At 47.4% G+C, this 15,902-nt stretch overlaps 1 protein-coding gene across 1 annotated transcript in view; it reads left to right on the plus strand.

Moving 5' to 3' along the window:
- The window catches only part of atad2b (ATPase family AAA domain containing 2B), a 60,740-nt gene extending 54,215 nt beyond the window's left edge, over positions 1 to 6,525 (plus strand). Inside the window, 2 exon segments of the mRNA XM_035422568.1 lie at positions 2,744 to 2,872; positions 6,396 to 6,525. Of these exon segments, the coding sequence (XP_035278459.1) occupies positions 2,744 to 2,872; positions 6,396 to 6,437 (171 nt within the window). The 3' untranslated portion in view covers positions 6,438 to 6,525.
- Positions 6,526 to 15,902: the final 9,377 nt, after the last annotated feature.

Genomic DNA, 15,902 nt, shown 5'->3' on the forward strand with positions numbered 1-15,902 from the left:
ATATTGGTGGCTCATGTAGTGAAGGCTCTGTACCAGTGTGTGGATGGGCCCCATGGTCTGGTATCTGTTAAGGCTCTGTACCAGTGTGTGGATGGGCCCCATGGTCTGGTATCTGTTAAGGCTCTGTTCCAGTGTGTGGATGGGCCCCATGGTCTGGTATCTGTTAAGGCTCTGTTCCAGTGTGTGGATGGCCCCATGGTCTGGTATCTGTTAAGGCTCTGTTCCAGTGTGTGGATGAGCCCCATGGTCTGGTATCTGTTAAGGTTCTGTTCCAGTGTGTGGATGAGCCCCATGGTCTGGTATCTGTTAAGGCTCTGTTCCAGTGTGTGGATGGGCCCCATGGTCTGGCATCTGTTAAGGCTCTGTTCCAGTGTGTGGATGGGCCCCACACTCTGGTATCTGTTAAGGCTCTGTTCCAGTGTGTGGATGGGCCCCATGGTCTGGTATCTGTTAAGGCTCTGTTCTAGTGTGTGGATGGGCCCCATGGTCTGGTATCTGTTAAGGCTGTTCCAGTGTGTGGATGGGCCCCTTGGTCTGGTATCTGTTAAGCTCTGCACCAGTGTGTGGATGGGCCCCATGGTCTGGCATCTGTTAAGGCTCTGTTCCAGTGTGTGGATGGGCCCCACACTCTGGTATCTGTTAAGGCTCTGTTCCAGTGTGTGGATGGGCCCCATGGTCTGGTATCTGTTAAGGCTCTGTTCCAGTGTGTGGATGGGCCCCATGGTCTGGTATCTGTTAAGGCTCTGTTCCAGTGTGTGGATGGGCCCCATGGTCTGGTATCTGTTAAGGCTGTTCCAGTGTGTGGATGGGCCCCATGGTCTGGTATCTGTTAAGGCTGTTCCAGTGTGTGGATGGGCCCCTTGGTCTGGTATCTGTTAAGCTCTGCACCTTGTGCATAAAGGCGGGAGGTGGTGGAGGCAGAGAGTTTTGGGGGGGTAATCGGGGTGTTTGAGTCACCGCTCAGTGACTCTGCCCCCCCCCCCCCCGGGGCTCCTGATAGATCCTGTCATACACCCCCTTCTGTCTCTCTTTCATTAGCACAGTGCAGTAATTTAATTAACTCTCAATATTGCTCTTTTTCTCTCTCTCTCCTTTCTCTAACTCTCTCTTTTCTCTCTCGCGGTCTCCTCTCTCTCTCTCCTCTCTTTCTCACTCTCTCTTGTTCTTTCTTTTGTTATTTCTCACACACTCCCTCTCTGCTGGAAGGGATTTTTAAGCCTTTTTTTAAAAAGCTTTTTTTTTTTTTTTTTTTTTTAACAGCCTTTTTTAAAAACTTTTTTCCCCCTCCATGCCCTGCCTTCTCCACTAGAGAGAGAGATTATTTCAGATTCTTTCCTTCTCTGTTTCTCTGCAGCAGGCAGAAGACTCTCTGAGGCGAATTTCTGACCTCATTCATCCTCAGAGTGTATCCCCAAATGCTCCTAATTCACCGGGGGCTGGAGGGAGGAGGAGGAGGGGGGAGGGGTGGTTCGGGCTCCTCTGTTAAGATTGCGATGATGAGCGCTGCAGCTTGAACCTGATTGGCTGTTTCAAATTGAGGAGAAAAAGGGAGGGAAGAGCGTGAAAATTAAAACTGATAAAGACGACGTATCTGGGACCAACATTCGCAGACTCTGCAGAGAATGAGGAACAGAAGTGGGGTAATTTTGGGCGAGTGCCCCAAAGCTAGATGGCAGATTCTCTTTAGCGTTCAGCGCTCATACCCAAGCAGGCGGGTGCCCGAGCACCATTGTTTCCCTCCTTCGAGTTTCTCTTCACAGGAATCAGAATTTTGCATTTGGAAGATGTGTGCTCCCCCCCCCCCCCCCCCCCCCATACCACCTGACCCTGTTACCTGAATTTAACCACACACACGATTGATGCGGATTCATTTTGGTCATGCTTAGTTTCCATGACGACCCCAAACTTCCTCTGTGATTAATAGCGTGTAAGCGTTACACAGAGCGAGCCCGTCATCCGCTCCTGGCCCCGCCCCCTATCTGGCCACGCCCCCTCTCTGGCCCCTCCCCCTCTGGTCCCTCCCCCCATTGGTGGAACGACCTTCCCCACTCAGTCAGGATGGCACCTGCACTGGCTGTCTTCTCAAAACGTCGAAAAAAAACCCCACCTTTTCGAGCTACATCTCGATGTTTCTATTTAGCAGTAAAAGCCATAGCCCTTCATGTACCTTGACGGCTTTGTGACTGTAACTGTGTTTGACTCCAGCTAGCTCTAGCGCTGTTAGCTTGCCGTGTGAAATGCACTTTTGTGAGTCACTTTGGCTTAAAGGCTCCTGCTAAATGACTAAATGGAAAACTGTAAATGGTACGGTGGCTTCTCTTCGGCTTCTGTTCATTTCTCCTCTTAAATTAATTTTGCACGGAGCTTGGCGGTGTGACAGGCTATTTATAACCGTTATCATTGTACATTTTATGCATTTCTCTCTTTAATATTTATTACCCTTCCTCTTCCTGCTGCTGTGAACAGTTTGGCACTGAAATGGAGCAGTTTCCCCCTGTATAAACAGCTTTGCATTCTGCGATACTTCAGCTCTGAGAGGTGCACTCTGAAATGTCGAGTCCTTTCGTGGGGCAAAGTGATGTTCAAAGTGAGCGAAGGGCACCCCAACCTCAAAAAACTGTTTTATGACACGCTGTGTAATGCTCACCTGTGTGTACCTGTGTAATGCTCACCTGTGTGTACCTGTGTGAGGCTCACCTGTGTGTGTGTACCTGTGTAATGCTCACCTGTGTGTGTGTTTCAGGGCCTCCTGGAGCTGGTGGTGGTGAAGACTGCGCTCTACACTGTAGACCAGCTGGAGAGACTGTTCTCCATCCTCAGCCAGTGCATCTACCAGCATCGCAGAGACTACGACAAGACCCGCATGACCGAGGTGTGTCCCTGCACCGGCCTTACACCTGCCCTACTCCTGCCCTACACCTGTCCTACTCCTGCCCTACTCCTGCCCTACTCCTGCCCTACACCTGCCCTACTCCTGCCCTACACCTGCCCTACTCCTGCCCTACTCCTGCCCTACACCTGCCCTACACCTGTCCTACTCCTGCCCTACACCTGCCCTACTCCTGCCCTACTCCTGCCCTACTCCTGTCCTACTCCTGCCCTACTCCTGCCCTACACCTGCCCTACACCTGCCTTACACCTGCCCTACACCTGTCCTACTCCTGCCCTACACCTGCCCTACTCCTGCCCTACTCCTGCCCTACTCCTGCCCTACACCTGTCCTACTCCTGCCCTACACCTGTCCTACTCCTGCCCTACTCCTGCCCTACTCCTGCCCTACTCCTGCCCTACTCCTGTCCTACTCCTGCCCTACTCCTGCCCTACTCCTGCCCTACTCCTGCCCTACACCTGCCCTACTCCTGTCCTACTCCTGTCCTACACTTGCCCTACACCTGCCCTACTCCTGTCCTACTCCTGTCCTACTCCTGCCCTACTCCTGCCCTACTCCTGCCCTACACCTGTCCTACTCCTGCCCTACACCTGTCCTACTCCTGCCCTACTCCTGTCCTACTCCTGCCCTACTCCTGCCCTACACCTGCCCTACTCCTGCCCTACACCTGTCCTACTCCTGCCCTACACCTGCCCTACTCCTGTCCTACTCCTGCCCGACCTCACACCACACCTTACACACTACCTCTGCTGCGTGTGTGCATGCACGCGTGTGTGTGTGTATAAATATACATTTTTTATCCACTGCAGTTTTTGCTCTGATTTGATTCAGTAATTCAGAATACACGTGGGATGCTTACCTCCTACCTTCACCAATTAGTAACAATCAGTTAAGTAATAAATAATCATAAAATGAATGTTTTCATTAAATTTTATTTTCCTTGTGTAAAATGCCAGTTCCACCAGAGGTGCACGCTACAGCCTGTGTTCATGTAACATGTCAGTGTTGGTTGTGTCAGTGTTTAATGATAATACATTTTTTACAAAAAATATATTTATCTTTTTCTGTTGTTTTACTCCTAACTTCCAACTTTAGTCTTCTGAATTTCCCGGGAGAATAAAAAGGGGTGAAAGAGAGAAAGAGAGTGAGAGAGAGAGTGAGAGTGAGAGACGGAGATAACATCTGTGGCAGCTACTGAGCGTGCTCAGTAAGTGCGAGGCAGCTGCAGATTGGGCTCTCATCCGGAGTAAACTGGGCTGTTTTGGAGCCGTAATGGCGGCCGTGTGCGGCTCCTCCAGTGTAAACTGGGCTGTTTTGGAGCCGTAATGGCGGCCGTGTGCGGCTAGTCCTCTCCGAGCGTTCCCGCTCTGAAGCCCTGCTGCTCCCAGGCGTTTCGTTCAGACCCGCGATAAGCAGCGCGTCGGCTGGTAAAAGCCTGACAGCGCGGTCGCTTCTCAAAATGGGCCTGCTTTCAGCTCCTCTGTGCGTTTTATGCTCCTCCGTGCGTTTTATGCTAATGACTGTTAGATTGGGCTTTTATCTCGACTACGCCGCCCTGGGATGACTCGGGTTTGTATGGAACGCAGGGTTTTCTGGGGTAAGATTTTTATGAAGCAGTTTGGAGTCTGTGGATCTAAACATCTTTTCCCCGCTCCTGTTTTTCCCCTGTGATCCAAGTCAGTTCTAGCCGTTAGCCTATAGCTGACGGCTACAGAAGCAATGCACCATCTTGGAATAGAACCGGCAACCTCCTGGTAGCGAGGCCTGGTTATTGCCGCTATCTGTGCTCTGAGGGGGAGGAGGCACAGCAGGCGGGACGGATGTGGGTTAGACTCCCGCCAAAGGCTGACTGATAATGAGTATGCAGCGTGTGCTGTAGGGCACTGCCTCTCGCTCTCTCTCTCTCTCTCTCTCCCCCATCTCTCTCTCTCTCTCTCTCTCCCTCATCTCCCTCTCTCTCTCTCTCTCCCATCTCTCTCTCTCTCCCCATCTCCCTCTCTCTCCCTCTCCCATCTCCCTCTCTCTCTCTCTCTCCCATCTCTCTCTCTCTCCCCATCTCCCTCTCTCTCCCTCTCTCTCTCTCTCTCTCCCATCTCTCTCTCTCTCTCTCCCCCATCTCCCTTTCTCTCTCTCTCCCTCTCTCCCATCTCCCTCTCTCTCTCTCTCTCTCCCATCTCTCTCTCTCTCTCTCTCTCTCCCCCATCTCCCCCTCTCTCTCTCCCATCTCTCTCTCTCTCTCCCATCTCCCTTTCTCTCATGCTCTTTCTCTTATTCTCATGCTCTCTCCTAATCTCTCCTACTTATCTCTGTCTCTCTCTCTCCCTCTTTCTCATGCTCTCCCTCTTTTTCTCTCTCTCCCGCTTTGTCTCTTTCTCATGCTCTTTCTCTCGCTCTCTCAGGTCGGCTTTACCTCTCTCTCTCCCTCTTTATTTCTCTCTCGCTTTCCCTTTGTCTCTCCCTCTCTCTCTCTCTCTCTCTCTCTCTCCCCACTTGTCTCAGGTCAGTGGCATTCTTTACTTGTGTGGATGATGGGTTTTCAAGGGCTGGGATGTAATAATGAAAGAAACGAGAGAGGGAGAGAGAGGGAGAGAGAGAGAGAGCAGCAGCTGCAGTGTTGTTCTTGCGTCGCTCTTAAGCTGAAATTGACCTCTGTGGATTAATGGTACATGAAGCTGAACCCCCCCCCCCCCCTCGGCCCCCAGGGGGGGTTTGTTTTATTGCAGAGAAGATGGCCGCCGGAGACTTTAATGTGACATTTCTGACAAACACGCCGCTGCTTATACACCCCTCAGCCAAGGGGGGGGGGGCGGTGGGAGGGGGGGGGGTCGTGGGAGGGGGGGGGGGACAAAACAGAGCTGGGGGGGGGCTATGCTCTCATACTCTGCCAACTTCATCACAGGGAAAATTCTGATGTAGTGATGCAGGTTTGGTCCTCTGTAGTGTGGTGTTTAAACAGGTTTTGGTCCTCTGTAGTGTGGTGTTGAAACAGGTTTTGGTCCTCTGTAGTGTGGTGTTGAAACAGGTTTTGGTCCTCTGTAGTCTGGTGTTGAAACAGGTTTTGGTCCTCTGTAGTGTGGTGTTGAAACAGGTTTGGTCCTGTTTAGTGTGGTGTTTAAACAGGTTTTGGTCCTCTGTAGTGTGGTGTTGAAACAGGTTTTGGTCCTCTGTAGTGTGGTGTTTAAACAGGTTTTGGTCCTCTGTAGTGTGGTGTTGAAACAGGTTTTGGTCCTCTGTAGTGTGGTGTTGAAACAGGTTTGGTCCTGTTTAGTGTGGTGTTTAAACAGGTTTTGGTCCTCTGCAGTGTGGTGTTGAAACAGGTTTTGGTCCTCTGTAGTGTGGTGTTTAAACAGGTTTTGGTCCTCTGTAGTGTGGTGTTGAAACAGGTTTTGGTCCTCTGTAGTGTGGTGTTTAAACAGGTTTTGGTCCTCTGTAGTGTGGTGTTGAAACAGGTTTTGGTCCTCTGTAGTGTGGTGTTGGTAACACTGTCTCGTTCTCTGTCTTTCAGGAAATGGAGCGTACGGTGCGAAATTTGGATACATTCCCATGAGGAGAGCGAGCCGCTCAGGTTGATCCTGATAAGAGACTCTCACAGTTCAGAAGGGAGCTCAGTCCTGCCAGCCATACCCACCCCCCCCCACCCCCCCACCCCACCCCCCCCCCCCCCCCCCAGCCCTCAGCAGGTGTGAAGTCTCGGGTCTTACTGAAAAAGAGAAAAACAACCAGACTTTATAATGGTGATTTTTGGTGCTATTTTCTCAGGTACCTGGACAGAACCTGTCTACAGAACCAAACACAATACTAATGTTAGGTTTATTTTTTTGTCATTGAAATACACATGCTAATGCTGTCTGATGTTCCTGGTGCTAACATATCCATTTGCTGCTCTTGGTTTCCTTCTGACAATTGAAAATCTGCTGGTCACACACACACACACACGGATACATAAGGGCGCGCACACACACACAGATACAGATACACGCACACACACACACACACACAGATACATTCACACACACACACACACACACACAGATACACGCACACACACACACACACACACAGTGACGCAGCAGTGTGAGTGCAGTGTTTCTGGAGGGAGGGGCGTTATGATGTCAGCATTGTCCAAGCAAACTGTGTGACGGCTTTTTCTCCACCTCTGGAGCTGAAATGGGAGGCCAGTCTCACCTTTCCACCTGGAGAACTGCCTTTAACTTTCACTCAAGGACTCCAAACTCCTTTGCCAAAATAAAATAGTTTTGAAAGATCTGTTGAGAGATAAATTTGGACCTCCCTTTGTTTCTTGAGATGCTATGGTTCTCTTTGATAGTACTGATGCTCTTTGGTTTTTTCCCGCTTCTAAAACGAGCCCAGATTTGAGTCTCTGATTAGTGGAAAAAACCTAAAATGGCTGCCAGCGATGTGATGCAAACCAAATAAGAACTGGCTCCTGACCTCTGAACGCTGAGGAAAAAACCGGTGACAGTTTGCGTTCTCGGTCGTGACATATTTGACGTGTACAGTGACTGAAATGTTTAGTAACTACAGTCTGTTTGTATTCAGTGTGATTTTTTTTTTTTTTTTTTTTTTGAGGAAAATGTTTTTTCCCTTTTCAGTACAACATAAGTTGTGCTCTCTAGTTTCTCAAAAACCCATAATATCTGAAGTAACTGGAGACACGGTGGAAATGGAGAGCCTCTGTCCATCACTGTCTGGCCTGTGCCTTACTTTAGCCCCAGAATCGGGGACGCCTCTGTCTCCCTGGGGCACACACAGGTGCTCAGGGTCCCTCTGTCCGGATACGGGAGGGACTCCTGCCGTAAAACATCCAGAGCCTGGCCATTTTAACTGGAAGGTAGAGAAGAAGTTTTTTTCGACTAAAACCAGTCTTATCCGCTGGTGTGGGTGCTGCCGCCCAGTGCTGAGGCACCCGATTCCGCTCATTCACTAAAATCACGGTCGCGGTCAAGACCTCCAGGAGTAGAATCGGGTGTCTTGGTGTTGGGCTAAAACAAAAAACCCCTGCACACACACACACACACACACACACACACACCGGCCCTCTTTGGATCAGATGGGTCGCCTCTGGACCAGAGCGACGCTAGCGTCATTTTCATCTGCATGGGACAGGCCCGCCGCTCGACTCCTCCGGGCCGGGCGCGTTTCTGTCCTGCCAATTTCCCTCTCGCTGTAAATCTGCGCTGTCCTCGACTAAATGAGATTTCATACGGGAAAAAAAAAATCATCAAATTTATATATATACACGCACACACACACACACGCTTACATGCGAGAAATTGAGTTTATATTATGCGGTAAATTTGCTTTCTCATTGTGACATTTCCGGACATTATTTCTATGGTTATGCGCAAATTATTTCTATGGTTATGCGCAAACAAGGCAGTGCGAATTGTCAAATGTATAGAGCATTATATTGTTTCTAGATTGTTGGATTTTTTTTGTTCTTTTTTTATATGTATTATTCGGTGATGTTTTTTTTTTTTTTCGCTGCATTTCAGTCCAAGGCAGAGTGTCGTATTTTTCTTTTTTTGGCTCAAGGTGCTGCTGGACGTGTGTGGGTGGTTATATTTTTATTCACCAAAAAAAAAAAAAAAAAAAGGCGAATAGTGTTTTGGTGTATGAACGCTAGTACGTGCTGGCGGTGAACTTTTCTTGCAATTTCAGCCCTGAGTGTGAAGTGTGCACTCAGTTTTATCCGCTGTTTGTCTGTACAAACGCGGATCAGAACACTGGGGGACGCAAAGATTTAGGGCGAAGAAATCTTTGGACGCGGATTTCAGCTAAGCTTTTTTTTCAAAGAAATACACAAAAAAAAAAAACACACGGTATGCAAAAAAAATAAATAAATAAAAATTTAAAAAACAAACAGCATCTGGGCAGATGGTACAGAACTGGACTGCTGCAGAGAGACTGACGCCGCTACCTCAGCTTATCTTCAGTTTACCTGAGTGCAGAGACCAGCTTTACCGCGTCCCAGCAGTATTTGGTGCTGCGATGTTTCGCTGCGAACGCAGGCGGACAAGCGGAGGTGTGTGCGAGGGCGATTTCACACGTGAGCTGAACTCTGTGGCCACTGCAGTCAAGCCAACGGGTCTTTCTTTTATTTTTTTCGTTGTATTTTATTTTTCTTTTTTTCTGTATTTGAGCCAATAAGACGTTAGCAGCTCATTATTAGTGAGATGACATTTACTTGTGCGTTTTGCAGCTTTTCAGATCGAAGTCTTACGTTCGAACGTTTCCTCCCTTGTTATGTCACCATGCCGCCATTTTGTCTGATCACGTGCTCCTTCTGTTTCCTGTCGTGCTCAAGACTACGCTGTTGGCAAAGTCTGGATGCTTTTTTTGGTTCTTTTTTTCTTTTCTTATTATTTATTAACATTATTAAACATGGTGTTTTTACAGTCTAATATCCATTTAAAAAGTCTTTTTGTACTTAAAAGAAAGAAATAAGAAAAAAAAAAGGAAATTGGAAAATTGTTACTCAAGTTTTGGATTTTGTGCTGAATGCAATGTAGCATAATTGTGTAGCAGGTTTGTGTGGAAATGGGGTTTTTACTGGCTCAGGTTCTTGCTGCATTAATTATCTTTCAACTTTTATATTTATTCTGCATTGATTTTGGTTTTTTATATATATAAGTGGAATAGGACTGTGACATACTGGATGGGGTCTGAGCATGTAGGTGAAGCAAGTTTCCTTTTTGTTATTGTTTTTTGTATTTTTTAAAATTTTGTTTCCCAAACAGCAGATTTTGCGAGTAACTCTGTAAATGTTCGGTGTTTTAACTGCTGCTGTGATCCTGACCACTGACCTAGTCTTGGCGAGCTGGTGACATCACACACAAAACCCAGCCCCCCTGCCCCCCCCCCACCCCCAGGCCGTTGCCATGACGTTACAGGAAGAGAGTAGATTTAACTCTTGAAACTGCTTAGAATCCTCCTGTACTGTAATTAGTTTTGTGATGTGATTTATAATTATGAGCATCTTTTTTTCTTTCCTTTTTCTCTGTTCCCTTACCGTTCATGTTTAAGGTGTTGATATATTCTGACCTCTAGAAAGAGAGAGAGAGTGAGAGAAGAGACCCTTTAATCAATTTCTTGATGTCACAGATTAGGAGGAGGAGGAGGGGGGGTGTGTTTGGTGCCCCTGAATCAAGCGTTCTGTGTTCCAGAACATACCTTATGACATTTCTTTCCTTCCTGTCTGTCTTTTTTTTCCTCGTTCTATCACTCCAGTTTTTTTTTTCTTCTTCCCTCATTCCGAGTCAGCAGGTGGGATAGCACACGGGGTTCAGGGGATTAGTGAACGGGGTTCGGGGGATTAGTGCCAGTCTTCTTGACATTGGTTGTGAGAAACGGATCCTGATACGATCCCCCTCGGCTGGGGGGGGGGGGGGGGATTGGGACCGCTCCGTATTCGGGTGTGTCCCCCCTGCTCTGGAGACGCCATCTTGTCCTGGCTGGCATCCCAAAAGCTTTTTTTTTTTTAAAAATATTAAAGCAGTTTGGGGTTAGGCTTTAGCAGATGTCAGTCAGCGGTTTTATAGCGCATCCTTTCACTGTGGAGCACAAAAAATTAGGATTCTGTGGCATGTGGACAAGTGGTACCCCCCATGCCCCACCCCCCCGTCATCGCCTCCCCCCCCCCCATCTGATCTGGCGCTGTGAAACTGCCCCGTGCTGACAGGAGCGTAACCCCATATGCAGAATCTCAGCTCAATTTTTTTTTTCTTCTCAACTCTGTAACATTTCTCCTAATTTTTTTTTTCCTTTTTCAAATTAATATGGTAGATTTAATTTACTCTTTTTTCCATTGGGTTGACTTCAATTTGTTTTTGATTTATATTGTAGAGTTGCCATGTTTTTTTTTTTTTTTGTTTTGTTGTTGGTTTTTTTTCTTTTCCTTTGCGAGTTCATCAAAATTTAGGACTTCCTTTTTTTCCTCCCTTTTAAATGTGTTTCTTTAGTGTAAGTTATATTTGAAATGAAACATTTACTGTAATTTCTGAAAACCCTGCTGTGACATACTTGAATAAAGGTGCAAATTGTAAAAACGGCGTGTGAAAGTTTTTATCCATCTGGGGGCACACGGCAATAAGGCGGTGTCAGTCTGGGGACGACTCCGTCGCCACGGCTACAGTACAACTGGGCGTTCCACACGGGGGGGGGAGGGGCCTTTGAGCGATTACTGAGATGTCGACTTTATAAAACCCCTGGAACTTCCACGTCTTTACCGCCTGCACCTTGAAATCACGCGTAAATCTCCAGCTCCCGCAAACGGGCGATTCGTTTGAACCTCAAACCCAAACCGCACAATACGCTCAACACATCGCGGCGGTTTTCCCCCGACGATAAGCTTCTGGAGAAACACTTAAGTGTAGCTGTGCAGTTACCTTTTTTGGGGCGTGTGCATTGCTGGGTTAACTGCTGTTTATGTAAATGTTACGTTTTTTCAGTGGATTCAAAAGGCAGTGGGTTTTTATTTTTTGGGTTGGTCACTGTCAGCACGGCTGTGTAATTTTTTTGGGGGGGGGAACGTAAATGCCTATGGAATGAGCTGTGCGTGTCTCATCTGCTCTTTACACACGCGCTCAGCTCTGCTGTCGGATTGTTGGGGGAGTTGTTTGACCAGCGTTCAGCCTGGTTTTACGGGGAGGTCAGGGGCGCGTGTGCTACCCGCTCATCCCGGACGAGCTGGGGGAGGCGGACGACAGGCTGCCGGAGCGGAGCGATGAAACTTTAATGTTCCCGTCCGCGGGGTTTTTAGTCGCCCCTCCGCTGCGCTCTCTCGGTCGGCGGCGGATTCCACGCCGCTAGCGCCCGTCGCTCATTTTAACGACCGTCCCGCGGTGGCTGAGGGCCCCCCCCCCCGTCCCGCAGAGTTCGGCCCCCGAAACCACGGGAAAGGGACGCCGTAGAGCCAAGGTTGTGCACAAAATGGCAGACGCTGAGGCACAATCTGAAGGTTCAAACTCCAAACAGGCGCGTGCTGCCATGACTCAGCTTCCATTCGCGAGCGCCAACTGAACTTCATAATCTCAATCACACACACACGTGCAAAACTTTACCCGCCTTAATGCAAACGGGTTAATTATTTAAATACTGAGAAGTGTAGTGTGTGAGAGAGGAATTTAGAGGAGTAATTTAAAAATGCATGAATTACTATCAATAATCATCATTTAAAACTGGATCAGCTAAACACATTAAATACACCGCAAGATGAAAAATAGTTTCTAATGTATTTATGGCAGCTAACAAAATTGTAAACTGTGACACCAAAGTGACCTACTGTAACAAGTCAACAGGAAAATGTTAAGTAGATTACATGGGTTTTTAGGGCATTTAGATTAGGGGAACTGCAAACAGCTGAAATGGGTGAAATTATTTCTAAATAAAGAATGTAATGGTGCGTGGAAATGATCAGTAATGTGTTTGGCGTTTGGCAGACTCTGCTTCAGAGACGGGGGTATGAACCCAGCGATGTTCATCACTCATAATGAAGTCCGTACAGCGTCTTCCTCTCTGGGTCACATGGGTCCTCACCTGTTCCACCTCTGAGTCACATGGGTGCTCACCTGTTCTTCTCTGAGTCACACGGGTGCTCACCTGTTCCTGCTAGTGCTCCTCTGGGCTGGTTACTGTCAGCCACTGTTTTGTTGTCCTGAATTTGAACGCTCTCTCTCTCTCCAGCCCCCCAGGAGGCACCCGATTCCGCTCATTCACTAAAATCACGGTCGCGGTGAAGACCTCGAGGAATAGAATCGGGTGTCTTGGTGTTCGGCTAAAACAAAAAACCCCTGCACACACACACCGGCCCTCTTTGGATCAGACTCTGGACCGGGGGGTTAGGGTTAGGGTTAGGGTTAGGGTTAGGGTTAGGGTTAGGGTTAGGGTTAGGGTTAGGGTTAGGGTTAGGGTTAGGGTTAGGGTTAGGGTTAGGGTTAGGGTTAGGGTTAGGGTTAGGGTTAGGGTTAGGGTTAGGGTTAGGGTTAGGGTTAGGGTTAGGGTTAGGGTTAGGGTTAGGGTTAGGGTTAGGGTTAGGGTTAGGGTTAGGGTTAGGGTTAGGGTTAGGGTTAGGGTTAGGGTTAGGGTTAGGGTTAGGGTTAGGGTTAGGGTTAGGGTTAGGGTTAGGGTTAGGGTTAGGGTTAGGGTTAGGGTTAGGGTTAGGGTTAGGGTTAGGGTTAGGGTTAGGGTTAGGGTTAGGGTTAGGGTTAGGGTTAGGGTTAGGGTTAGGGTTAGGGTTAGGGTTAGGGTTAGGGTTAGGGTTAGGGTTAGGGTTAGGGTTAGGGTTAGGGTTAGGGTTAGGGTTAGGGTTAGGGTTAGGGTTAGGGTTAGGGTTAGGGTTAGGGTTAGGGTTAGGGTTAGGGTTAGGGTTAGGGTTAGGGTTAGGGTTAGGGTTAGGGTTAGGGTTAGGGTTAGGGTTAGGGTTAGGGTTAGGGTTAGGGTTAGGGTTAGGGTTAGGGTTAGGGTTAGGGTTAGGGTTAGGGTTAGGGTAGGGTTAGGGTTAGGGTTAGGGTTAGGGTTAGGGTTAGGGTTAGGGTTAGGGTTAGGGTTAGGGTTAGGGTTAGGGTTAGGGTTAGGGTTAGGGTTAGGGTTAGGGTTAGGGTTAGGGTTAGGGTTAGGGTTAGGGTTAGGGTTAGGGTTAGGGTTAGGGTTAGGGTTAGGGTTAGGGTTAGGGTTAGGGTTAGGGTTAGGGTTAGGGTTAGGGTTAGGGTTAGGGTTAGGGTTAGGGTTAGGGTTAGGGTTAGGGTTAGGGTTAGGGTTAGGGTTAGGGTTAGGGTTAGGGTTAGGGTTAGGGTTAGGGTTAGGGTTAGGGTTAGGGTTAGGGTTAGGGTTAGGGTTAGGGTTAGGGTTAGGGTTAGGGTTAGGGTTAGGGTTAGGGTTAGGGTTAGGGTTAGGGTTAGGGTTAGGGTTAGGGTTAGGGTTAGGGTTAGGGTTAGGGTTAGGGTTAGGGTTAGGCCCCGTGCTGACAGGAGCGTTTTTTTCCTTTTTCAAATTAATATGGTAGATTTAATTTACTCTTTTTTCCATTTGGTTGACTTCAATTTGTTTTTGATTTATATTGTAGAGTTGCCATGTTTTTTTTTTTTTTTTTTTTGTTGTTGTTGGGTTTTTTTCTTTTGTTCCTTTGCGAGTTCATCAAAACTTAGGACTTAGGACCTTTTTTTCCCCCTCACTTTTAAATGTGTTTCTTTAGTGTAAGTTATATTTGAAATGAAACATTTACTGTAATTTCTGAATACCCTGCTGTGACATACTTGAATAAAGGTGCAAATTGTAAAAACGGCGTGTGAAAGTTTTTATCCATCTGGGGGCACACGGCAATAAGGCGGTGTCAGTCTGGGGACGACTCCGTCGCCACGGCTACAGTACAACTGGGTGGGAGGGTTAGGGTTAGGGTTAGGGTTTTAGGGTGTTAGGGTTAGGGTTAGGGTTAGGGTTAGGGTTTAGGGTTTAGGGTTAGGGTTAGGGTTTTAGGGTGTTAGGGTTAGGGTTAGGGTTTAGGGTTTAGGGTTAGGGTTTAGGGTTTAGGGTTTAGGGTTAGGGTTAGGGTTAGGGTTTTAGGGGGTTAGGGTTAGGGTTAGGGTTTAGGGTTTGGGTTAGGTTAGGGTTAGGGTTAGGGTTAGGATTAGGGTTTAGGGGTTAGGGTTTAGGGTTTAGGGTTTAGGGTTAGGGTTAGGGCTAGGGCGTAGAATATTACAATGGCTCCCCCCATCACAGTACATAGACTGCGTGGTTGGTCGGGGTTAGGGTTAGGGTTAGGGTTAGGTTCTGGGCCTCTGAGGCATCTGGCAGGTCATTTGCATTTTTTTACTGAGATTGTGCCGCTGATCACTGCCGGTGTGGGCCAATATTCATGGCTCTGCTGAAGACCGATGGGTCAAAAATGTTAATAAGGTCACACAGGTTAAAAAAAAGGTGATTTTCGTTCTCTTTGTAGCGTATGTTCGTGAGCGAGTTCGCCTTGCGGGCGTTCAGGCTGGGGTTTATACTGATGTGTACCGTGACACATTATTTGCAAATGACATTATATAAATATAATTTGACGGACTGATTGGTTGGGGGGGGGGTGAAGTGGGAAGGTGACAGGAAAATGACAGGCCGTGATTGACAAGTTTTGCGATTGGTCTAGCCTTGTCTAGAATTACCATCCCATTTCACTACCACTTAAGCGTTTGAAGAAAAATATTCCATGCATTAAAAAAAGGCATTTAGGTTCTGTCATGTTTTTTTAGAACATTTTAATATGGGAACAAATGCATTTTTTAAAAATATGAGCACTTTGAGAAATCTACATAACTTTTTTTTAACGCTTTGGGCATTTTCTGCATGAAATGCTTGCATTTTGTGTACAGTATGTGTGTATATCGGAAGGATAAAGAAATGAAGGATAAAGCATGAAATTGGAAAATAAACCTCTGAACCGTGTCCACATCATGCAAAAAAAAAAACCCTTGAATACAATAAAAATACTGAAACGTACACAATCCACATTTCAGAAAATGAACCGTTATTGATTCCAGTTTGTTTGTTCCTTTGTCATTTCTGTAATTAGTTGAGCAATAATCCTAAAAGTGTGAACTGAATATTGACCCCTGAATGAGCTGAATATGCAAAACATTCCCAGTAAAATTACAGTCTCTAATTACAGGGACTCACTGTGATGGAGTTGAATGTAGGTGGTGACGTAAATGGACTGCATTTATATAGCGCTTTTATCCAAAGCGCTTTACAATTGATGCCTCTCATTTGCCAGAGCAGTTAGGGGTTAGGTGTCTTGCTCAAAGACACTTCGACACGCCCAGGGCGGGGTTTGAACCGGCAACCCTCCGACTGCCAGACAATCGGTCTTACCTCCTGAGCTATGTCGCCCCCGTGTGTTAGGTTCGTGGGTTAGGTTAGCTATGCTAGTGCTTTAACGATGCTGTTTGTACACAGTCTCTGGTCTAACAGTGTTGCTATACTGGTCTAGATTTTACGGTTACTGATAAGAATG

The sequence above is a fragment of the Anguilla anguilla genome, chromosome 6, assembly GCF_013347855.1.
Source record: "Anguilla anguilla isolate fAngAng1 chromosome 6, fAngAng1.pri, whole genome shotgun sequence".
NCBI classification, from domain to species: Eukaryota; Metazoa; Chordata; class Actinopteri; order Anguilliformes; family Anguillidae; genus Anguilla; species Anguilla anguilla.